At 39.0% G+C, this 25,588-nt stretch overlaps 1 protein-coding gene across 5 annotated transcripts in view; it reads left to right on the forward strand.

The window, feature by feature from the left end:
• Nucleotides 1–25,588, forward strand: part of PTPRT (protein tyrosine phosphatase receptor type T) — a 421,250-nt gene that overhangs the window by 159,705 nt on the left and 235,957 nt on the right. For all 5 annotated transcript variants that reach the window (XM_052684090.1, XM_052684093.1, XM_052684091.1 and 2 more), the window contains exons 3-6: nucleotides 670–941; nucleotides 6,103–6,184; nucleotides 9,558–9,673; nucleotides 11,235–11,409. In XM_052684090.1, coding sequence (XP_052540050.1) covers nucleotides 670–941; nucleotides 6,103–6,184; nucleotides 9,558–9,673; nucleotides 11,235–11,409 — 645 coding nt within the window. The remainder of the gene's footprint in view (nucleotides 1–669; nucleotides 942–6,102; nucleotides 6,185–9,557; nucleotides 9,674–11,234; nucleotides 11,410–25,588) is intronic.

Genomic DNA, 25,588 nt, shown 5'->3' on the forward strand with positions numbered 1-25,588 from the left:
TGCCTTAGTATAGATTTTCCTCCTAAAATTCAGCCAGTCCTTCCCTCTTAGAAGTGTAATTGTCCTTGTTGCTGTATTGCTAGTTGAGATGTTGTTGTGCTAACAAGCCTAATTCATCCAGGTTCTGAACACCAGGTTTTCTTAACACCTTGCCACTTTCCAAAGCTTGTACCACAAGATACAGGGCTCCTGGGTATAGATTGGCACAAAGTTGGTAGGGACCATGCAGGCTAATGCCAGCTGAGAATCTGATCTTTTGTAAATAGTCTTTTGTATTCAGTGTGCCTTTGGCAAAGTAGATATCTGGGGCTGTATGTGGTAGGAGAGCCTCATGGCTGCTTGAACGGTAAATGTGATTTTTTATAGAGTGACTTTTTTATTGCAATTTTATAAAACAATAAAAGCAAAGCCGTATTTTTATTTTTAAAGTTATCTAATTAAGGTGTTATAGTGGCCATGAATCTATTTGTATTTATACCCTGTAATTTAGATCTCCTTTCTTTTCTGTTACCTAACAACTAGCATAAAATAGCTAGTTTGAGTTCTTAGGAGGAACTGTTTTGTTTCTGGCTTCTAAAGGAATCAGTGACTTTCCCAAGGAAACTGCTTTAACTGAAAGAGCTCAGCGGATGTTTTGTATTCTTTCTTTCTTCCCTTGTCTGTGTACAGGCTCCTTCATGATGGTGAACAGCTCTGGACGGGCATCTGGGCAGAAAGCTCACTTGCTTTTGCCCACGTTGAAGGAAAATGACACACACTGCATCGACTTCCATTATTACTTATCCAGCAGAGATCGCTCGAGTCCTGGCTCTCTGAATGTCTACGTGAAAGTGAATGGAGGACCACAGGGCAATCCCATATGGAATGTCTCAGGGGTTGTTACAGAAGGATGGGTGAAAGCAGAACTTGCCATCAGTACGTTCTGGCCACATTTTTATCAGGTATGAGTTTGCAAGATTGATCTCACTTTTTCCACTGAACATCTGGCTGGGTGTGAGCTGTGAGCTGCTGTCAGCATTAAGTCTTCTGAAAATTAAATACAGTGTTTTTCATCACATCTTTTTTGGTATCAAAATGAGTTTTCATGTCGCAGTTTTATAGCAAGAGATGATGGAGACATCCTGACGTAATTCTTCTCACCCTTTTTCTTCAGATGTTCTCAGGTCACAGAGAAAAAGCTGGACAGATGAAGTAATTTATTGGAAAGTTAAAACCTGTTTGAATGTCATGAAATATGCATATAAACAGACTTGGATTGGCACTTCCCATGCACACAATGGGCTCACATACTTCTTCTTAAACGGTGAAGACATGAGGACTCTTATTTTCAAATTTTTGTCTTTTTATATTCAAGGGAAAAAAAAAAAAAAAAAAGTTCCTGGGAGGTAATTGCACCCTACTCCTTACAGGAAAATGAGAAATACATATTATAGTTTAAAAAAAAAAAAAAGCATGAGTGAGATGGGAATTACAGTAAAAGAAACTATGAAAAGGCAGTGAATGCTCTATGGATAGAAAACAGTAGGAAGAAAAGCTTTTTTTTTTTTTAATAACTGGGTAGTAGGTCTATAGAATCTGGGCTAAAGTAGAGCACTTTAATGTTCTGCTTCCGAAAAGGAGCAGAGGATTTCAGCAGAATAGATAAGAGCGCACTGTACAGGGTGAATGGGATGAAGAGACACAAATGCACTGAAAGTGGTGTTTTAAGGGCTGTGCACAACTTGTCACTTGCTCTGAAATCATATTAAAGTGATCAATACTACTTTCATATTAACATCAACCAGAATCTGCTTGGTAGTAGGTGCTGTACAGAGATAACAGAAATGATCTTTCACCCAGATAATCAGTGCTTGAAAAACCTGGAAAAGACAGTCTGATCTCAAACTAAGAGATCCAACTGTTAGATATACCAATACCAGACTTCCTGAACCTTATTACATCTTTTGCAAGTCTTTTGAGAGGTCAGGTTTGCTTTTCCTGAGAAAGAAAATCCTTTAAATCAAAGAAGAATTTTGCACTGCCGAGCAAAAACGAAGAGCCTACAGGCAGCAGTGACTGCTTGGGAGTGGTTCCTGCCCACAAAATGCAAACACTCTCTCTCCTTTTCTCTCCATCTCCTCAGCCTTACCTTTTTGATGGATGAGGTTCCAGTTTCCTTCTTTTAACGTATGGCTTTTAAAATGTGAGGGTCTTTCCCACAGGTTGTGGGGGATCTGATAGGCTGTTCTGTCATTGATCCCTAATTTTGTACCTCAGTTGCTGCAATTTGGTGGCTCTCTACGTTTAAGTCTAAACAAGAAAAAGAAATAATACAAAAGAAAGAAAACTTTAAGCTCTCAAAAGTGAAGAGGAGATACAATCACAGAGTTTTATCAAAATTATTGTTCTTTGACGTCGTAACCCTTGTGGCTAAAGGAGTCCAGAGGTGGCAGGGTGATAAAAGCTTGTGTGTACCAATGCCTAGGGAATGTCTCCTTTTACACTCACAGTCTAGATTATGCTGTAAGAGTGTTATTTGTCAGCTTTAAATCAAAACTGCACGCTCGGAGAACAATTTGTGCCCAAGAGGCCTGAAAGCATGTTCCGTATTTCAAAAGCACAAGGTAACGCAGGAAAAAAAACAAAAAAAAAGTATTTCTCCTAAATAATGAAATCAGTGTCAGGCAAAATGTGGATTATTCTCTTAATGCACGACAATCGCACCATCAGGAATTGCTGTGTGCATTGAAAATTCTGTCAGGCATAAAAGTCTGAAGCCATTTGCCCTGGGTGGGAGGTTTTGACAAGTAGTTGGAGCTTTGGAGATGGGAGTAGCGGCAAACCAGTGCCAGGCCTATTGCCAGAGGGTCGTGGTTTGGGTCTGGCAGTTCTGCACAAGGGTTGTATGAGTCACCCACATCCAGAAGCACCCTGCTGAGGTATTCACATGAGGGCAGTGGAGGTGTTTCAGCTCTGCCCATGAGTTAGTCGTGCCTTGATTCCCAGTCTGCGTGCGTTTTTAGCGTAGTGAGTAAAAGCTGTAATAGCTCTTGGAGAAAGGTAAGACGTGTTCTCTTGAGTTACTGCGTGCCATAAGGATGGACTTAGTCCCAGAATGCACCAAGAGCAGCGCTACAGTCTGCCAGGAAGGGGTGTTTTGATGTACAGCAAGAAATGGTATTGATCTATGCCTGAGGAAAGCTGTCGTGCCGCAACAGATGAGCCAGGCTACATTGCTAACACAGACCTTGCTGGTAGATAGCAACAGTGAAATGTGGGCTTGTTTATAGGTGAGGAAACACCAAGCGACTTGGTAGTTGCGATTCTCAGGAGCATTTAAGGATGTTGAAGAGCAAAGCTTTGCATTTGCCAGTTACATTAATTTCTGAGAACTTCCAAAAACGTAAAGTATTGAACGCCTGTTCCTCAACCATTTCATTACATTTTCAACTGAAGTTAAAAGGACGTAAAAGAAATTCAGTGTGAGATTTGCCAAAATGTGCCACCTATAAGCATGGGTTTCTGCCTGTTCCTCACTGCTGGATCTCAGTTCCCTGTATTTAGAAAACCCAGGTGCTTCTGCTCTGCTCACTTTGACAGGGCTGAGGTGGTGCAAAACTGCATAAAAGGGTAACAGTGTAAAGATCTGAACTGGGAAATAAAGAGATCTGAGTATAGAGTGAAACAGGTAATAAAATACCCTGTTCAAACAAAACAGAATTGATAGGGACCCCTCCACTTTTGTCAGTGATTTTGGCAACAGTGTGAATATGAAATCCATGGATTTAATCCACAGGAGCTGACACAACTGCTAGTGACTCTAGGTTTAGGTTATTTTGTGCTCTATTAAAGACATTGAGCCATGTCAGTAATTAACAGAAGACAGTTCACTATGTGTGTGTTTTTACCGCAAAGAAGTGGGCAATTTTTCTTTCCAAGTTCTTGGCTTTCAGGAAATTGATGTAGCAACTCAGCAAAGCTTATAACTTCTCACTAATGCGTAACCAAAGTAAGGTTTGGTAGCTATAAAGGGGCAGTTTAATCCTAGTCTGAAGGGAGTCACAGTAGTTGCTGTGTGACCTTACCAATAAGTGCCATTTTTATCATGAATGGCTTTTCATTTATCTTGTAATTCCAATACTAAGGACATGCATTATATTTCTTGCTTATACAGTCTCTAGAAAGTACTGAAACTCTTGAACACAGGAAACATTTGTTAATGGTTTGATCATCTTCCAGATATTTGCTTCTTCCTCTTAATCCCTTGGACAACCTATTTTTTGCCCACCTTCATCTGCTGCAGAAGTCTTTTCTTTCAGTTTCAGTTTCTTTGTATTGCTAGCACCTGAGCTTTTCTTAGTTCGTCTTTTCTCCTTTTATTTTTGTATTCTACCTGTTTTTATCATGGCGTTTTTCTAAAGGGCTTCTTTTAGGAGTGCTCCCAGTTGGAATGCTCTGAACTGAGGGAGCAGATGTTAAGATGTCATGGGAATATAAGTAGAAACTAAATTAGGAAGCCCAAATACAAAGCGAAATGATTAATGGCAACCTGATTATGAAGTACATGTTGCTTAATTTCTGTAGCCTGAGCATGTGGTGATCAGCATTCAGAAAGTTGAATCTGTTGTTGTGTTAAATCTTCTGATGGAGGAGATGAAGGAAAGTCTCAACAGTGACAGGCTAGGAATGCTGGCTTTTATTTAAAGTGGAAACAGCAGTGTTGAAGAGTGGCTTGAGATAGTTAAGAAACTTCGTGGTGTTCCAGTAATGATTTTGGTAGTCACAAATTATCCTGCAAAAAGAATGGCTGCACTTGAATGCTGCTGCTACAGTAGTAACTGTGCCCGCTGAACACATTAATCAGCTCTGTCCTGGAAAACATTGCTGCAAACTCATGCAAAAACCATAGGATCATAGAATGGATTGGAAGAGACCTTAAAGATCACCTGGTTCCAACTCCCTGCTATAGGCAGGGACACCTCCCACTAGAACAGGTTGCTCAAAGCCCCAGGTTAGAGTGTGGCTGACACATTAGTAAGAGAAAACAAAGGGGCATCTCTTTCAAATGCTGGGGACAGCATTCATTTCATTTCTGCACACAGAGTTAAGGATAGCGCTTCATTCCTTTCCTTTGAGATGAGCATCACTCACTCGAGAGCTGACATTACCATATTCAGTGTTAAATGACCAGTCTGTGTTTTTCTTTTTTCCTTTCCAACTCAACATTGTCAAATTCCCTGCTTCTTATAATTGTTGTTTGAGTAAACTTCACAATATTTAATACTATTTTTCTCCTGAATTTTATTTTGCTTATTTGGTAATAGTTAAATTAGTTTGAATTTTATCAGTCTTCTAGGGTCCCCTTGCTTGCCCCGAACTCTTTGCATGTATTTGTATTTGTACTAACAGGACACTTCAGATCAGAAGTAATTACACATATGTGTAATCAGTCTCAAATTAGTGGAACACTTTCATAAATAATACATAAATAAAATTGGATGAAGTAGTGTACCATTAACATAGAGAAATATTACATTTTTACATACTCAAAAATTCTCTTCTGGTTCAATCTAGGGAAAGGCAGAAGCAACTTTGTTATTTCTGGGAGAATATTATTTCAGTCCAGTAATTAAAATCCACATCATCTCTTGCTCATTTATTGCTTTCTGGTACTGCAGTGGCATGCATGTGAAAATGCAAAAGGTTTTCTCCAAAAGAATCCATGCAGTGTTATTGATTTAATGAAATAAAATTATCTCACAAGTGGCATTCTACAGCTTTCTGGAATAAGATGCCAAATGATTCCACATCTGATGTTCTCGGAATGGTGCAAAGTGAATACAGAGTGTGTGTAAGCATAGGGTATATCTTTGCTCTTCCAAATGGAAGTTGTACATAGTTCTCACTAATCCTAATTAATGTTGCTCTGACTTTGTTTTCTGTATCAAATAGATTTTCAGTCTTTGATATTCGTTTTCATGCTGTACTGCATAGGTACCCCTTTGTTATCAATGATAAAATGCCTTGAATGTATCAGACATTGGAAAAAGAGTGGAATATGGTGACTGGCCAAACGACTAGTGCAGTCTTTCTTTTTAAGAAAACCTTTTCTTTGTATTTCAGGTGATATTTGAATCTGTCTCTGTGAAAGGACATCCAGGGTACATAGCTGTGGATGAAGTCAGAGTTCTTGCCCATCCATGCAGTGAGCATTCTTTGTTTTTCTAACCACCTCAATGTGTTATATACTAAGCTTTGCAGTCTTCATACCAGGCTTTGCATTCTAAGGCTGTGAGTTATCCAATTCAGCCAACTCTAAAATCTCTTCTGTTTTGGCGTCCCCCAAAGCAACTAAAGACTGTCAGCCTTGTGTAATTAAATAACTTGACAATTTGTGCAAAAGGCAAAAGTGCTCTGAGGCTGACACTTGTGCCAGGATGTTTGTGGAAGTTTCTCTTTGTAGAAGTGTCACAAGAATATAACTCTATTTTGTTGTTTTGGAATTGTACTGCTGTACAAAAAGGAGAAGATCTAAATGTTTCTGATAACGTCCTGTGAGGTTAACTTAAGAAAAGAAGACAAATTCGTTCGATATTTCCTTGATAAAGGACATATCCCAAAGGTATCTCTCAAAAGAAATGTTAAACCCACTCAGATTCTGCATGAGTTATTTAAAAAATAAATCTCATTTAGAGTTGCACAGACACGAAAACTAATGCAGGTTCATTACATTGCTCAAAAATACTTGTTCTGTTTCTTCTACCTTAGCTGCACTATGCCCAGCTTACCTTTTTTCTGCTTAGAGACACCTTAAGCCTCTACATTTGTGTGTGGACTTCTTGGGTTTCTCTGTGCAACCACAGACAGGCTTGAGAACTTTTGTATCCCTGTATGGAGCATACAGACTTCTACAGATTTTTAACAGCTTTCATGTTCATTAATGAGTTCAGACATATCTCCTTCAAATATGTTATTTTTCTAAAAGTAATTCTGTAATAAATTTATGTATTTTAATGCTTGAATTATTAGTTGTTACGTAGCATATTAAGTTGCACTTTTGGGTGGTACTTTGGTTTATTACATTTACATCTGTTTATTATTTTGATGCTGCAGTATTTCCAGGCAGCCTGATGTCATTTTGGAAGGTAGCCCACCACCCTGCCAGGTCAGAGCTTTAACAGCTCCTTTCACTGGTTCTTAGTTTCAGTAAGCAAGCAGCAGCTCTTCACAACAAAATTCTGTGGGACGTATCAATGGGATGAGATTCACCCATTTTATTTGAAAGAACAGCAACCATTGGGTGTGAGGAACACGGCTCTGCTCAAGTTTAACAGGACATTTCTGATAACTGCAGTATGGTTAATTGCAGTTTAACTAAATTATATTTGTATTTACCATGTGCTCGCTGCTCAGGCCTTTGGGTGTATTTACTTCATTAAGAAATACTTACAATCTGTGTTGACCAGATGTTGCTGATAACTGGCAGCCTCCAAACAAATCCCCCAAACGATGTGCATGCATTCCACAGCATGTTTGGTGATGACTGATCCCTTTACTGGGAAAGAGGCCACAAAACCAACTGTGAGGCAAAGACAAGAAGGTTATAGGATCAAAAAATGTATACCAATCCCAAGCCCTACTTAGTGAAGTATTAAAACTGATGTTTAGATCTGTGTCTCCAAGTACATGCAGGTCCCTCTTTAAAATTCAGTGAGATCTTGGTGACCCAAAGCTGAAATGACTCAAACTATACCCAGTGCATTTAGAATCAGTTGGCAACCTGCAGTGTGCACAGGTCCCTATGAGCTGCAAGTTATCTGTAGTCTTATTGTAAATACTTCTGTCTGATTCTCAATGTTGTCTTTGCTGTTCAGCACTGACAGCCACCAGAGTAGATGTCAGCAGTGACATTGTACAGATTTACTTTGCCCCTTGGGTTCATTTTACAATTGTTAAAACTCAAAGCACAGGAAGAGGAAGCTTCTGATTGAGCCTGAACGTCACTCAAAATTATTGGTGTTATTTTTTAATTTCTCCCTCATCTACACAAATCGTAGTATAGCAGACAATCTTAAGTAGCAGCTGTTTTTTATTTTGTTTTTTTTTTTTTATTAATCTGGGAAAAACCCCTGATGACACAGTGATGTGAAAACACAGAGGTCTAGATAGTATTGCCTTTTTTAATCCTGTGAAGGAATGCACAGAGAATGTTTTTGCTGTGCAAAAGGCTCGCTGGCTGTGTATGCACAAGCACTTGCAGCTGTAGGACAGTGCAGTGCCCTGGAAGATGGGCAGAACTGAGCTCTGGGGTTTGGGGCTGGTGTGGCTGCATGTATCTGGGTTCTGTTTTGGAGCTCGTTCGTATCTCATGCAGGCAGAATTCACTCCTAGCACGTAGGACTCGCTGCCTCTCACCCAAAGGTGGTTTTCCAGTTGGCTTTGACACACAGTACTGACCCCCAGAAAGCACCATAGTACAGAATCACTGCACTTCAGCAGTCTGTTTGCTAGAGTTGTCAGCAAACTGGGCATGTGGACAGTGTGGCACAGGACGTAGATATAAACCTCTGACATAGCATATAGGCAGCTGTCCTCTGTTCGTATGCCTGTAGCAGACAACCATGTATTTGCTAAGCTTTCTGCACGCACATGCCTACAGCCTTCTGAAGCTATTTAATTCCAATAGAAAAATGTAGGCTACTATGTGCTCTGAAAATATGTAGTTCTTTGGCTATTTATACTCAAAAATGTAAAGATGAAGTTGAAAAATGCTGACCTTTACTGCATTGCAAGGCTGCTGTGTGTTCTACTGAGAGTATTTGGTTGGCGCACAAACTTTTTTCTGAAGCACAAGGCCCATTTTGAAGTGCCAGATTCACTACTATTTTTAAAATTACTTTCTTATAATTTTTTTGCAGAGGTAAACAAATGATACTTAGTCAAAAAGATAATCAGGAGATCTTTCTCTGCTGTCACCAAATATATTGGTGATATTAGCATTTTGATGATGCATTTAGTATTGAACTAATACTGAATTTATTGTCAGCAAAAAACAGATGTTGGTGTTGTTAACAAATGCAGCGATACAACACTTATCAGTAATATCAATATTTCATTTAATATCAATGATTTGATATCAGTGGCATTGATATTCCACAACTGCAGGAAGTATTTGATAGTCAATGAAATTAAAAGGAGAAAATTCTTTACAAGAATTTGTTTTTGCCAGTTGTGCTTGGCAGCCTCAAACATTTGATTTTATTTTGCCCTTTGTAGAACCAGAGTTTTCTAAAGAAAAAAGTGTACTCAGTTACTCTTTATAGAAGGAAATAACAAATTGTTTTGGTGTTGTGATCTAATAGTAAGTGTATGTTTTCAGGTGTGCTGGAGGTTTGTATTGGTTTGGCCTGTTCTCTATAAGATCACCTTGCTCTGCAGCGAATCGTTCAATGCTGAAGGACAGTTTTATTTTGCTAAATCACTTTGTGAGGAATAGGATGGTTTGCTAGGTACTGATATTTGTGTTGGTGTAACTGCTGCCTTGCTCTACCCTTCCTATTCTTTGCTTCTCTTGTTAGGAAAAGCACCTCATTTCTTACGGCTTCAGAATGTGGAGGTTAATGTGGGACAGAACGCGACATTCCAGTGCATTGCTGGGGGAAAGTGGTCCCAGCATGACAAACTCTGGCTCCAGGTAAAGTGATGCAATTTTTTTCGGGTAAAATAAGTAGACAGAGGACAACTGGATGGTGGGGCAAATGCTTATCATCAAAATCCTTTGAGAACTGCCTTAAATTGTTTCCAAATCAGAGTTCAAGGTGATAAAATGCAGAATTGTGCTACAGAAGATGGAAAAAGTGGGCAGTTACAGCAAAATGTCAGTTCCAAACATAGGTCTGCACACCTGTAAGGACTCGTTCATAAAATAGAACAGGTGAAATAATGCCTCCCTTCTGCTTAATTTTTGGTCTTCTTTCCTTTTGCCCCCCAAAAATATTGTTGACAAAGGCTGGGGAAAGTGTGTTGAGATGAAAACACTACGTAAGATATGTTAAACAAAAGACAAAACTTGTTTGTACTGATTTATTTCTTCCTCCTGGTTTCCTTTGGCTGCATTGATAGCGGATTGTTCCTCACTAAATGACCGAGGAGTTCATTCTCTTCGTGTCTATTTTCATCCTACTGGTTGTTCAAAGACTGTTTTAACAAGCTTAACCGATTTTCAGTTCTGGAATTAGGAATGGAGCACTTAGCAAACTGCAAGGGTGGAGCGTGGTTTCCCAGTGAAGGACAAAGTTATTACTTGTACTTTATCAAAGCTGTTATCCAAAAATTTACTTTCTAATCTGAAAGTTATTGGCCTATGTTGTACTTCTAGCATTAATAGAAATATATTTTGGCTTATTCTATATCATTTTTGAGTTCTTTCTGTGAAGGATTTCCATGGAAGGATTAGATGTGTGAGAAAACACTTCTGATCTGAAGCACTGTAAACTTTTTTCCAAGAGAAGAAAGGATTTGGGAGGAAATCATCATTCTTAGTGGCAGCCTGTTTTCCATTATTTTAAACGGAAAGATTTAATGAAAATAGCCTTGGAAATACCTCCCAAAATTGATTACTGGAAACTGGCAGAATGGCTCTGTGTTTTCCTTTGAGCCTCCTAATAAAATAGACCAACTGAGCAAGTTCAGGTGTTTATGCCGATTTCTAGTTAATTCATCGCCTGTCAGTTTTCCAGTTGGGAAAATGTTGCCTGGCATTGGTGGAGAGAGGTTTATTGAGGAGTGCTGGACAGATCAAGATATTTAAATTTTTCTGGAAACAAAGTTTTATGCCTGAAAATGACAGGTTTATAAAATCTGTTCATTTATAGCATTTCCACAGGAGTACAAAATGCATTCATTTGTAGTATTTTCATGTCTTAGCTTAGCTTCTGGATATACCCTGTACAGATATTCTGAACTGTCACTCTCCAGCCTTTTCAGTATGCATAACACATCAAATGCACAAAAACATATCAGAATTTAAGTAGATACAAAAACTTAAACAAATATATAAGAACATTTAAGCCTACTAGTTTATAAAACCCAGCGTGCTTGTAAATTTTTCATGGGCATTACTAGCTGTCTTTTTCCTGAAAAATGGTGCTTATACGAAATGTAACCTAGTGAAGGGCTGAGCAATTTGAAGAGTAACAAAGAATGAATAATTTGTATGCCTTTGTGACCTGTGTCGTTTTCATCTGTCTTCACAGCAGTGGAATGGGAGGGACACTGCACTGATGGTCACTCGAGTCGTCAACCACCGGCGTTTCTCTGCTACGGTCAGCGTTGCTGACACCTCGCAGCGCAGCATCAGCAAATACCGCTGTGTCATTCGTTCAGATGGTGGATCTGGAGTTTCCAATTATGCAGAATTAATAGTGAAAGGTAGGTTGTATTAAAACAGCAAGTTTGTTTTAGATGAACTTTTCCTCCCATGTCAACTGTGTATAAAATTTGACCCCCTGTTGGGCTTTTCTCTTTCAATTATATTAGATTCAAGTAGGAGAAATGGGTGTAAGTGACATGAATTTCAATCATTTTTTAAAACAATTATTTGAATCAAGGAATTTGTAGTATGGATCTTCTCACGGAATGTAATTTCATTGCTCGAAATGTTTTCATTTTTTTATGGAAATGGAGGACTGTTGGAGAAATGAGATCACTTTCTTCTACTGTAGTACTTTTTTACCAACTTTTTCTATCACTTAATGCTAGTACCTTTGCAGTGCCTTAAATATCCAGTGTTGTAGATATTCAGACTACACTGATTATGAAGAGAATATTCAGATTAGGTGCTAAGTGCTTTTAATTCCTGCCAAATTATCTAGTATCTTACTTGTTGGAGGAGTTAACTCATGAGTAAAATAAAATTGAGTTGCCAAGAGTGGCATATTAGTGCTATATGATTGGTAAGTAGAGGGAAGGCAGTCTTCCAGAGCAACCAATATCAGAATATGCAAAGTCGGGCATGTGCCTGACACTTTCATGTTTAACAACATGAGGAGGAGAAAAATAGAAGAGTGAGCTGTAAATATGAGTGGCTGGACGTCCAACATGAGGGACACTGATAGACTCACTGCTGAATTGCCCAGGCAGGCACCTAGCCAGAAGAGCTTGAGGAGAGTACTATTGTTATGGGAAGGCACACTCCCCTACTCCGTGCTTCTGTATAGTATGCAGGCAAAGTGAAGTGGTTCATTTGAGGTTAGCTTGATGCAGCACTGTGAAACACTGGGATTGCATGGATGAATACTTCCAGTCTGGCTAATTTTAGTGTGGATAATAGCAAATTCGTAACGCATATATACAGGCTGAAATGAAAGCAAATTGGAATTGTTTAATTCTGAAGAGATGTTTATTGAATTGCAGTAATGTACTTGGGTATACATTAAATTAGTCTGTAATTGAAGTTCTGCTCAATTGACAGTCCTGTCCCTAAACCTACTAAATCCAAGCTAATACTCTGCCTCACACGCTTTCTCCCAGTTAGCTGAACATAAAATTATGTGGGATTTTTTCAACAAAGGTCAAGGTTGAAAAAACTATCTGTATATCTTTCTCGTGTAAAGATGTGTTTGCTTCCCTTAGCCATAAGATATTTTATTACAGTAATGAGAAAGTGATTTACATTTCTTGATGTTGCATAATTTAGTAGATACGGAATGAGGAATTTTTATTTGAAATACATTTACTACTTCAGCACTTGAAATTGGAATGGCAGATACTTCTTTCAGCAAATAAATCAGTGATACTAAACACAAACCAGCCCCCTCAGTTGTCATACATGACTATGTGGACTTTACCTTTGTAGTACTGTGAAAGCATGGGAACTGCCACTGTAGAGCTGTTCGCTGTCTGTGTTGATACCTTTCTGTACCCGATTCTGTTGCATGGCTTTTATAAGTGACAGTAAATTTATTCTTCTCTTTGCAGTTCAGAATCATAATTGTAAAGCCTGAAAAACCCATCATTTCCTTCTGCACACCTTACCATCCTTTGCTGCTCCTGTGGAAATAGCTCTGTCTGTTTCTTAACTTTCACGGTTGCTCATACAGCAATTTTGTGTAGGGCAGGATTCAAAAAACCTAGAGCTTCTACATCTTGCTATCCTGGTCACATACAGATGGAATGCTTCTTGTTTGTAATTTTCTTTTAAGTAAGAGCCGCACGGCAGTTATTCGTATTCTGAAATAAATTCATATTTTGCTTGTGTAAAGAGTGTTTAGAATACTATGAAATTGGCCAGAATCTGAATGCTTACGATCAGTATTAATGATACACATCGAATGTCCTTCCAGGAAACCTGTTGCTTCATATAGAAGTGTGAATAACATTTTAAACTGTGTATGTGTTTGTATGGCAAGTTGTTTGCAGTTTATTTTCTGATCCATTTCAGGTAGTTTGAGTGCCCAAATTAATGAATGGTAGAAATTTGTAACTTATTTTCATTAACCAATTTTTTTTTTTTTGGTAGTTTTGGCTCTCCAGCAAGTCCCTTGAGCTTATCTTGTTGCTACCTGATGATTTTTGTGAGCTCTGTTCTATTCTACCACAACAGGAGTTGCAGTATGCAACAAAGCCCCTCTACAGACCTCTTAGGATATGTTCTTTTTCTCTTCAGTTTTGTCTTTGTTGATTTTTAAAGTGTTTGATTACTCAACACAGATGTAAGACAGTCTGTTCCCTAGCTGAGTGGCTTTCTGTCATCCTTTTGATATTTGGGACAGCTCATCTGTTTATCAGTCACTTTTTTCTTGAGGTTTTCAGACATGAAGCTGATACTTTCAGTGATGCCAGAGGGAGAGGTGGATTTTTTTTCCCAGAGTTGCTTGCTGTTTTTTTCTCTGATTCTTTTCTGGTGCGATGCCTGTCAAAACAACAAATAACGAGAAATAATTATGCATTAAAGCAAAATATCTGTGACCATAAACTCCATGGTCTTTCACTTCATAGAAAGCATCTTTTGGGACAGGGGATAGGAAAAAGAGTCTTGAAGCTTTTTTTTTTAATTATTATTATTTTCATTCTCAGTACATGTATAATTCTGTACCCCAGGATATTGATATGAAATGTACTCATTAAATGCATCATAATATCATTGCCATCACAGGATAATATAGCAACTATTGCCATAGTGGTACTCAGACCCCTGGGCTGGGGTACTGATAAGAAAAGTAGCACTGTTGTAGTTATCTTCTTTTGCCTGGGAGCAGCTGGAAGATCCCAGCCCAGCCTCTCACTTGTAGTCATTTAGGAGAGAAGCTCATCTATGGTCAGAAGTAAATGCCTTTTAGATTTCACAGCTAAGATATTTTTTATAGTATGCAGAAGTTTAGATAGGAATTTCTGTGCCTCACAACTATTCATCAGGCTCATCCTGGTTGCAAAAGTTGCTGAGTAGATTTGAATTCATCTGCCTCAGTAATATGCATTAATCAAGGTCCTCCAAGTTCCTTCCATGTCGTGAACAGGACAGCATCTCTTGTTGGCACTGGCAGCAGCATCAGGAAAGCTGTGATGGGGAGGGCTTTCCTCAGGCTTCATGCTCTCTACCTTTTTACACAACTGGATTTTCTGCAGTATTGATGTGTGCTGCACCATGAGAAGTTAAGCGTAGATTTGATCAGGTGTGTGCTAATGTTGCTCATTTTAATCCTGGACCACCACAGTGTGGTATGTGTGTGTATGTGAACCATTTGTGAAGGCTATGAGATTACTGAACAAAAGAAACTGGCTTTGTGGTTGTGGGGTGCCTGAAGAAGCTGCTAACATTTCTTTATTCCTTTGTAGTCAAAATGATGTAGGGAATGCAGTGCTCCATTCCCTGGTGTTTGAATCGGGCTAATAATTACTTGAACTCTTCGCTCGGTTTTAATCATCTAGTTCAGTGTTGTCCAATAGCTATTGCTTTAACTCAGTTGTAATCATTGGATGGCTGTGTGCTGAGAAAAGGGGAGATGAGATTTTGAACACTCATTCCCTCTCACTAAAAGCTTTACCTTTGCTTCCTTTTCTTTCACTCAGGCTTAATAGCTTTTTGAGGAGGGGAGAGCGATGAGGACAAAGCCGTTGCTTCCTGGAAATAGGCAGTTAGAAAGAATGATACGTGTTCTTTCAAAAGAAAATATTTCCTTCTCCTTCTGTTTAACCTCCAAAATAGAACTGGAAATGAAGCCCTTCCTTGAGAGCTGATTGATAGATGTACACAATATTATAGACTGGATCAATTTTTCAGAACTGCACAGTGCAGTATGGACTTGCAGTCATGTTGCCATGTTTGTATTCCTTGTTTTCAGTGTTTGCATTTGCCAAGGCAACTTAGGATAGGTATAAAGTTCTTAATGGAATACAAGATAAATAAACGCATTAACAAGTAAAGAAAGAATACGAAACAATCTTTTTGAAATGAAGGAGCTTGAGAAATATCCTTCTGCTTTCTGAGTGTGGTTGCCTACAGCCTCCCTGATGCATCTCAGGGACCTGATGTTGGATGCAGGGAGCAGGCAGCTCATGTGAGCTGTGGTTCTGCTGGCTGAAAGCCATGGGGCAAGCAGTCCTCATCAATCTTAGGCAGAGAGAGCTGTTACAGCTTGTAGTAGCAAGGGGGCTTCTCCCAGGTTATTATCTCCTCTCTCTCAGGACTCTAGAAACAGGTAGGTATGATTAACTTAGTAAAAGGCTTGTTTGTTTTTATTTTTGTTTCTTTAAATCTTCCCTCCCAACTTGAACTGAGAAACTGCAAGATTTCCTATGGGAAGAAGCTTTCTTGCTGCTTTTAAGTAAGATAATGTTGTGGTTGGGTGAAAGAAGTAGCTAGCAGTTGTCTTTTGTGCCCCGTCCTATATGCTCTTACCTGCCCCTACAAAAGGAAGAAGAAATCTCCAAAGAGCAAAAATAAAGGAAGAAAAAGCATCACTGGATGGTAGACTTTCTCTTCTTGCCAGACTCCCCTGGCATTCCTTGGCTTTTCCATGAACTGTTCTTGTAGACCTGTATAGGAAAGAAGATAGCTTTATTCTTCTACCTGCTGTTCTGAGAAGTGTCTCCCCACATCAGACACATGTAAAGGAGAAAGTGGGAGTCAAAGTAAGTAAATGACTTGTTTTGTCATAGCAATTTCAATCTTGATATGTTAAAGTTGCCTAAATAATTTATATAAGGTTTTGGTCTTCAGACTTTGGTGGTCCAAAAATTGATAGAAATAAAATGTTGTTTATTGGTTAGTATTCCAGTAAACATCTACTTATTAGTTTCCCATTGTAGAGAAAGCTCCCAGCAAACAGTGCAGCTGGCAGAAGAAGGGAAGCTTGCAAGAACAAATGAATGTGTTTCAGTCTACTTAGGATTACACTCCTGCTTGAAAAGTACAGACAAGGTAATTTCATATATTTCATGCTGCCTTACATTTTGGAGGAAGGATAGCAGTAATGCAATTTTCAAGTATATTGCTGCTGGGGTGTGTAGAGTATTAACTTAAGTTGCTGGATTTTCACTGCTGGAGGCTTCCATTGTTCTGTAGCATTCATTTGACGGTCCGTAGAGTCTTAATAATCAGTTCTCATTTGTTTATTTTTAAAGGGAAGGGAAGAATAGCAGTTACGTGACCAGTATTGTTTCTTGCCTGCCATTAGCTTTCTCGCTCAGTTGCTAAAATACACTCAAAATACAAAATTTGTCACTTTGTTAATTGTTCTGCAACCTATGCTGCTGTTTTTAGTAGAGTTTGATCCTGCTGAATTATGCCTGTGGTTTGTATTGTGGTGCAGTTGGAAAGCACAGCCCTCTCACTGCCTAGTTAAAATCATCAGAAAAGTTTAAAGCAGCTGCACAGAAATTAATTCAGGAGTGCTGCTATCAGGAAAAAAAAAAAAAAAGCATCAAATGCTAAGGAGCTGACTGAAAAGCCTTTGCTAGCTGGAAATATTCTTGCAGTGGGGATAGCTTGGCAACTCAGACCATCAGATGTATGCCATTGCAAAATGTATCTGGAACTTTCCATTGTTCTTTGTTTCTTTCCAAGGTACAATTTTTCATAACGATTGCTTGTGATGCTCATGTTTTTTACAATTCAAAATGACACTTTTTTTTTCCCCTTGTGACTCAACTGTAAGATTTAGCAGAAAAGTTGAGTCACATGCATTGCTAACTTTCTCTCTTTCACTCATCTTTCTTCTGCCTTTTTAGTTGTAGGGAAGTTCTGAATGAACTTTCAAACCTCTTGGCAAATGGAACCTAGAACTATTCTTAATTTGCCCATGCTGTGGTTGCAATCCTGTTAAGTGCTTTTAATTCAAGAGAAGACACTTGAAGTACAATCTGCCATTGTACTGGATATTGGTGAGGAGTCTGGTCTGATCAGGAGACCTCTGACACTTGTTAGATGTGATTGGTGGATATGAGCTGTTATCTCAGCAGGAAGGACATCTTTCCACATCAAAATATCTTTTCTGTTGTAGTGGGAGAAAAAAAAAGCCTAAAATTGTAGTGCTTTTACTTCATATGAAATGTGGGCAAAGATTCATTAGATTTCTTAGTATGCAGTGGTCATTATTAATAAAAGAACCTGTCAGAGCAAACTGGCAAAACAGCGCAGATTCCATTTATATGTGAGAAATGGTTGAATTTCAAACGAAGAGAGTAAACTCGTTCTATTGGATGCAAATGCCTCAGATGAAGATTGGAGCTTATAAGAAATTTATGGCTCTAGACACACAGAGGGTAAAGAAGCATAGTTACTGATCTCTTTCAGGAATGCAGTAGTTACTGCAGCTAATAGGCTTGCTGCAAAAGTATTACATTTGCTACTGGACAACTGAATGAAGGAGTCAAAAATCACCTGTGGAAGTGACAGTTTCCTCTTCTGAGCAAAGTGCTAATGAATTCCCCAGCTCTCTTTGCCCTGATTTAAGCTTTCCTCAGTCAGAAGTGTGATGTCAGTCTGCTTAGTTGCCCAGTCAGCCTTCTTGGGATGCATGAAGTATTTGCTCAGCTTTTTTTGTTTTCCTTAAAAAGACAAACAGAAACTCACAAGACACAATACAGAGCTGTTAAAAGAAATATGGTGGTTCCCAATGGTCTATGCTAAAGCACTCAGCTTTTTTTTTTCTTTTGTGCCTCTTCAACCACCTTTGATTGTGTTGAAGTGAAAGCTTTTCTTGAACAGTATTCTTCAGGTGCATATTCACCCTTCCAGGTCTACATGCAATACTTATCTTTCCACCTGCTTTTCTTTTGGCTAGCACTACATAAGCTCCAACTGTTCTACTGTATGGGCAATTGTTAAATTCCTGTGCTGGGTTTGGATGTGTGGGCTTTACAAACCACAGCTGTAGTTCTAAGGTAAAAAAGCTTGCAAGTTTTGCTTGAATGAATGATGGACCCCATCAACACTGTGAGTGGCTGAGTTCAGAGCTAAGGACATTCACACTGCAGCAGCCCCAGAATCCCCTTATCTTTAAAGCAGGAATTCACAGAAGTCTATTGAAGTCAGGTGTGCTGAATGGAGGCCCTTCAGCCAACTTCTGTTAGGTATTGAGGGAAATGGGGGCTTTAAAGTGCACACAGTATTTGTCTCTGAATGATGGAGCTGAACTGCTTTGCTTTCAAAGCCAGCAGAACTGAACTCCAGGGAGAAGCTGGGTGCTGGTTATGTTTACATTTGCCCGATCCAAATGAAAAGATGAAGGAGCATTTTTCAGTGTTAGGGAAAGAATGCTACTGTGCAGTCAGCTCCCACTCAGCTTGGAGATTATTTGAGGTAGAAAAGATCCAAAGTTGTAACTTTGCATTGAGATTTTGCAGTCCTGCTTCTTCAACTCTGCTCAGCTGAAGAATTTTTCTGAGCAAATGATTTCCCAGCACCCATTGTAGCTGTCAGGTGAGGAAAAGCAGTTCTCAAATGATCACCAACAAACCCCCAAAAACTGTTATGACGCTTTTCAGCTTTGATCTGATGTGTTGATCTTCTGCCATGATAAATACCACTACTTGTTGCCCTCTTCTACTGGTGTTGGGACACTTTGCTCACTTCACATCCTCCCCATTACCTCTGCCCTGCTGTGACTTTGAGAGACGGCTTCAGATGTAGGGGCAGACACCTGCTGAGCAGCAGTTAAGTAGTGTAATTGCAGCAAGCCCTGCCTCTCGTGTAATCATTAGCCTGTGGATTTGAGGGCAGAAAAAGCCACCAACATAATATGAAATTTCTTGGCTTTCTGCAGGCTAGACCTATTTCTCTACAGGTGAGATCTCCCTCCCGAGCATCTCTTGCTTCTCTCTCTTTCTCAGCAGGAAACTTTCCGTCAGCACACGTTTGTATGTGAGGAGGATGCAAATAGCTGCAGGACTTTGGCTCTCTCTCTTTGGATCCTATAAATCAGTCTTTGCGTATGCTTTACTGTCCTATTTATGAGCCTGCAGCTAATACTGAATTACATGGCAGACTGCAACTTACAAACTGCTTGTTCTCTCAGCAGGATACAGACACAAATTAAAATGGAAAAGGGTTGGATTGCTTATTTCTTTAATTTTCTCTTTTCCTTTGTTTATATTATGGCAAATGCTTCTTTTGTTTGTCCTGCTTCTAAGTTTTTGACTGACCCCAGTGAGCAGAGCTGACAATATTTTATTCCCTCTTACTCAGCATTATGGTATTATTCAGTCTTTTGTCCCAGACAAAAATGTGTCCCAGACTAAATGTGAGCAATATTTCTCAGTATTTTCCATAATTTTGAGGCTGAAATTCTCAGCATAAGTGCTTACGTGTTTGCTCTTGCATCTTCTTTTGCCTTTGCTCTTCTGCTTGACTTAGTCTGACACATACCTTTGCTCCACTTGTCAAGCCTTGCCAAATTGCTTACTTTTGTTTCCTTATGTGCGTTATGGATGACAAGGAACTTTAGTGAATTGCTTTTGCTGCAAAATGGTTTGGCTGTTTATTGCATGCAGCAATAGCTTAGCTTCTGGAAAGTTCTATGATTACTGCAGTCACAAACCCACAGGTTCTTGAGAACTGACATCTTGTCTGTTCACAAGTATTTTGTACCAATTTCTATGTAGATATAGCACCAGAAGTCCTAGAGCAGAATAATGCTTTTCCACTGTTTTTTTCAGAATATAAAATTTAGGATATCCTCCTGACCCTAACTTGAAATTACATTTTTGTAGCTTTGAAGTGTGAATCTTGGTTTTGTAAATGCTCTCTGACAGCTGAATGCTCTGTTTCTCTCTGTTGCCTGCTAAGAGTGGACAGGACTACCTTAAAAACTGTACGGATCAGATGACGTGTTGAAGGCAGATGAGGCTTTGCTATCAGAAATTGAATTGCACACCAACAGTAGTTAGGAAAAATATATTTCTTCTCCTAAGATATAACCTTTTCACTATATTCGTGGTCTTCTCAAAATCTCTGTCAATTGGATATAATTTAGCATTAGTTAACACTGCATTTATTCAGGAGTCTGAGGAAACTCATTCTATTATAATCTTCAAGTTTATCATAATTACTTTTTTGTCTCTTCCTTGGAATCACTGCACTGGTACAGTCTTTGCAGTAGGATTTTGGTAGTTCCTCGGGAATAAAACAAACACACAAGCAACAGATACCTTTATGTTTTTCATAAATGTTACAATAGTTTCAGTAAGACTCGACTTTCAAGCTGGAGGATGGAAATGTCCTGCCTGCCTCAGCCTTGGCTAGAACAGTTCTATGGTCTTAAGAAAGCTCCATTGTTTTTTACCCATCTCCTGTGACTTAGAGATGTAATGATAGAAAGAAAGAATGTTTAATCAAACTTGACATGCTGCGGTATGCAGGCCCTAGAATGTACAGGTCATTCTTGCATCCTGTATGATAATGTATGAATGAAGCAGAATTGTCTTTGAGATTTTTTTTATCATTTAAAACTTTCAATCATAATCATCATAACCTCTGTAGGTAAGCTGCTTCGGTAGTTATCTTCACTGCTTAGTGTATGTGTCTTATTCTAATAACTGTTTCCAGCTTTTGAATCTGACCATCAGATCTCGAGTCTTCCTGCTAAACATAATAGATCTTCAGGTGCAGAATGCTTGTGGTTGTGTAGAACCTTGTATTGACCATGAGCTTGGCGTTGTTTAATTAACTTACATAAGAGTTAGAAGTTACTTTGCAAAGTCTCTTGTTCTGTGGAAGTGCTGCTGTCAGTTCTGGGAAAACAGCTCAAGATTGGACTTTTACATAAACTTGTGAACCACTACCTTTTGTTTTCACAATGAATACTTTGCTTACTATGTTTGTTTTCTTCCTTGAGATGGAATGTGAATCTTTTAAGCATGTTGTGATATATCTTTTTCAATTCTGACACAAGCACTCTTCAAAGAAAATAACTGCATGCATGCTCCACATGCTAAATAAAATGCTTTCCAAGCAGAGCATTTCACATCCTTTCTTGTGTTGGGAGACCATCATTGCTTATGTGATAATCTCCTGCACTTACAGTAACAAATAACAAATGTATTGAAACATAAGAAAGTGCAGTGGGTGTCCCTGGGAATGGCTTCAAGGGATAGAAATAGACAACCTTAAGGTTGTTTTTTTTATCCAAAAACTTTTTGGTGCCTGTCATAAAAACAGTTTTAAAAAGAGTCTTCCAAAAGGTATTTTTGTACCACAGAAAAGATTCCTAGTTGGGATGATGCACATTGTTTGTGCACTTGCACCAAGTTTGTGACACTTTGTACTGTGAATGCTGGACTCATTCCATGTTGTTGTTAAATTTCCTGGCACGTTTACTTCAAGCTGTTTTGAGGGAATATGGGGGCTGTTGCAGAGCACCTTTCCCCAGTTTTGGGGTCAGTGCATGATTGCCTCATGAGGCGTGTGCTGGTTTTTCATTGTTGAACTTGGTAGCAAAAGTATGAGGAAAAGGATAAAAGAAAGGGTATTGTCTGTGATAACGCTCTCACTCTGGTAGTACTGGACTGGTGTATGACATGGAGATGGGTGACCTCAATGTTTCAGGCTGTAAGAGGACACTAAACTTTGAGATTGTATAGTTTCAAACCCATGGTAAAAATTTCCATAGGAATGAGCCATAACCTGAGCAATCTTAAACTTGGGAAATATTTTTTTTTTTTTACTTGAAATGGTTTTTCTAGTTTGTGGAGTCTTTGCCAAGGCCTGTCTCTTCTACAAACATGAAGCAAATTTGTTTATAGCAGTAATGATTGATTCTTGGAAAAAAATCACGGCAACAAGTTGATTTCTGAAGTGCCAGTTTCTGCCTGGCTCTTTGTTGGTGGATCCTCTGCTCTCTTGCTTCCATTGCTTGGAAGTGACAAATGCACCATTTCTTCCTTCTCATCATTCCCTTTTCACACTTGAAGGCCTCCACTCCGTTCAGAAACATTTTTTAATTCCTAGATGAGGCTGGTCCTGTCTACATCATGGGTCATTCCCTCGGTCCTTAACTTGTTACTCACCAGCCAGGGCTCCAAGGAATAAATCCTGAGTCAGGACCTGTCTTTTCTCACCATGATTCCTGTAACTTGAAGAGTGTGGCTTGGGGTGCCCCAACGTAAGGAGGGCATAAAGCTGTGAGAGAGCATCCAGAAGAGATTGCATCTCTTCTTCAAAATCCTCGCAGCAGTAATGAGTGGCAACGATGGATCAGATTTCTCTGAAGTCTCAGCAGGAAACCGTAAACAGTGTAGGGGCAAGCACTTGGGCAATGGAATAACTGCTTACCCCTGGGTAAGGGCTTCTGCAATGGTGCTTCCAGGAACTACAGGAAAACAAATTGTCCCGCTGAAAGCATCAGCTGAGAATGGCATAAGAGCATGAAAAAACAATTTTTGAAGTTTAATATTGCACACTTGGTGAGGTGTTCTGGGTGGCAATTATTTCAAGTGTTTTGCGTACGCTAAATTAGCAGCCTCCTATATTTGCTGCATTGACTGGTATATGCTGTACTATGTGATTATGAATAAAAAAGTAAGGTTTCTATCCTAGCTGGATCCACTGCACATCTTCATGTCAGTTCTTATACTTTTATATGCACCTGCTACTTCTCTTTCTTGTTAGCTGCTCCCTAGAGCAGCAACTCAAATGACAGGCCATAATGTTATCCACTCATTGACTTGTCTGTCCACATCAAAATGTTTTGCTGCAGACAAGGCGATAATTTTCCTTACATCAGTCAAACTTCTGTCAGTAAGATCAGACAAATGTCCCTCTGGTTCCTGCAAGGTATATTTATCCTGTTTCCAATCCAAACAAAGAAAGAAGCAGTAGGTAATTCTGGTACAATTGAATGGAACAAATTACTGATAATTGGCAAGTAAGACACTTGAGTTGCTAGGGTTACTCCAGAATAATAGAGGCTTATTTATAATGACAGCAGTTCAGTTCCTTGCATGGGACTGCACTATTGATTCCCCTTGCTTTAGATATGTTCATGAAAAAAGCAGAAGAGGAAAGCCAGTGTATTTTAAAACAAGTAGTGAGAATGTTGTACACAAAATGTTCTTTTATTTTTGTTCCTCCATTAAACTGGAAATCCTTGGGCACTGAGCCCAGGAGTTTAGAGTGACATATGTAAGGTTACAGTCTGTTATATGTTCTTTCTCTTACCATTTGTGTCCAACAAGCCAAGGGTCCAGACAGTTACATCACAAATTGAGAGAAGAGTTCAGTTTGTAGTTGGATGTGTGAGATGTTTATATCTATGGGGACAAAAGAGTCAACTTTTCTCATCAAACTATGATTTGATAGTGTTCTACATCAAAATGAGTAGGAAAAAACAAAACAAAATAACATATTAGTAGAAAGCAGAGACAACTATTGATAGTTCCATGTGTTCTTCTTGTCCCATCTGCTGTTGCAGACTCTGTCATGATTTATCATCTTAAAAGTTCATTTTAAGGATAGAGGCATTTTAGTCACGTATATCTGACAAGTTTTGACAATGTGGGCAATTCTGGGATTCACCAGTGACTTTCTCTTGAGTTGTTTTCCCTTGGATATTACATAGTGGTTATTTGAAAAAGGTGTAATATCTAGAAACCTACACAGGTGTTTTTTTTTTGTGTATGTGTGTGTGTGTGTATGTTCTTTTTAATGTTATGTTTTCTGATACTTTATATATGTCTGGTCTGGGTGGCAGCTCTGTTTACAGATACTGTTTCCAAATTGATTCATGTCACCAGATGTACACCACATTTCAAGAGCGTCCTGTGCTTTTTGATGCCTGGAGGGAAAAAAGTGTTCTACGTGAACAGCAGTGAATCAGATTGGGTATTTGCTCTTGTAAATAGATGGAGACAGGAGACAAGCTTTCGCCAAACTTAAAGGCAGTGATTCTGGTGGTATGTATAATTCTATGAAGCTTTCAAACAGAAATTTGATGGTTAGTTGACAATGGATGGCAACCAGTCTGCCAAAGCTGAGTTATCTGAGCTGGAGCAGATCTTTCTCTCAAGGGCTTCAGAGGCACCTGCCTTTCAGAATGAACTGGATGAGAGACTGAGGCACTTGTTCTCCAAGGCCATTTCATTAGATCACTAGAATTCATCCTCAGGATAGCTATACTCATGCTGGTTAATGTGCGTATCATTTCTAAAGTGGCGGTAGCTGTAGGCACAGCAAACTTAAAATGATCTCTGTAGTTAGGACAGTGGATGCCATCATACTGGAGTACAAACATAGGTAGAGATCTCACTCTGCATTGTGTCACATGTGTAAAAGTAAGCATTTACCATATTGCAAATCTAAGCCTATATTTGTTAACATGCATGAAAAACTGAGCCCAGGGGACTTTAAGATGATATCTAACTAAATGATTGTGCTCAGGGCCCTGAGGCTAATGGCATAAAATGTGGCAGTGCATTAAGATCACTTAGCTGAAATAGCACCTCAAACAATTTATATGTTAAATGAGTTGTCACATATCTTGCTGGGATATGCAGCCTGCTTTTCATTATATGCATTAGTATGTTCCTGTTTGGAACCATCCTTTGTGTGTATGTCGGGGGGAGGGGGGTGGGGAGGCAGGGGGGATGTTGTGGAAAAAAGTATCATTCAGTAAAACCCCACTGGGTTCAATTTTCAAGAAAATTAACAAATGCAAACTTAATTAGTGTAATAAAATTGTGAAGGATGGGGTGTGGTTAATATTGCATGACATGCATATCCAAGAAGAAAAAGAAAATGGATTTTTGTAGGAATGCATGTTTGAATCCGTCTACAATTCCTAATAAGTGTGTTGTTCAAATCTATGCAGCTTGTTCTGTGATCTCAGAAAGTGAATCCAGTGTAGCAGGTGTACTCTTTTGTGTAAATACACTGATTAGCAACTACTTGCCCCATGTCCACTCCTCTGCTCTTATTAATGAACAGTATCCTGTGAGAGTGAGAAAATTCACTTTTCATTCAGTTATATCCAATTCATTTGCACTGATGGTTGTTTTGGGATGGAACATAGGTCAGCAGATTTGACCAGCATTGCTGGTCAGTTCCCACATTCTGTAGTTGTGGTGGCTGCCCCTAGCTCTGTGGGGCTTTATATGCACTTAAATCCATCCTTTC

The sequence above is a fragment of the Tympanuchus pallidicinctus genome, unplaced genomic scaffold, assembly GCF_026119805.1.
Source record: "Tympanuchus pallidicinctus isolate F22 unplaced genomic scaffold, pur_lepc_1.0 scaffold20, whole genome shotgun sequence".
Taxonomy (NCBI): domain Eukaryota; kingdom Metazoa; phylum Chordata; class Aves; order Galliformes; family Phasianidae; genus Tympanuchus; species Tympanuchus pallidicinctus.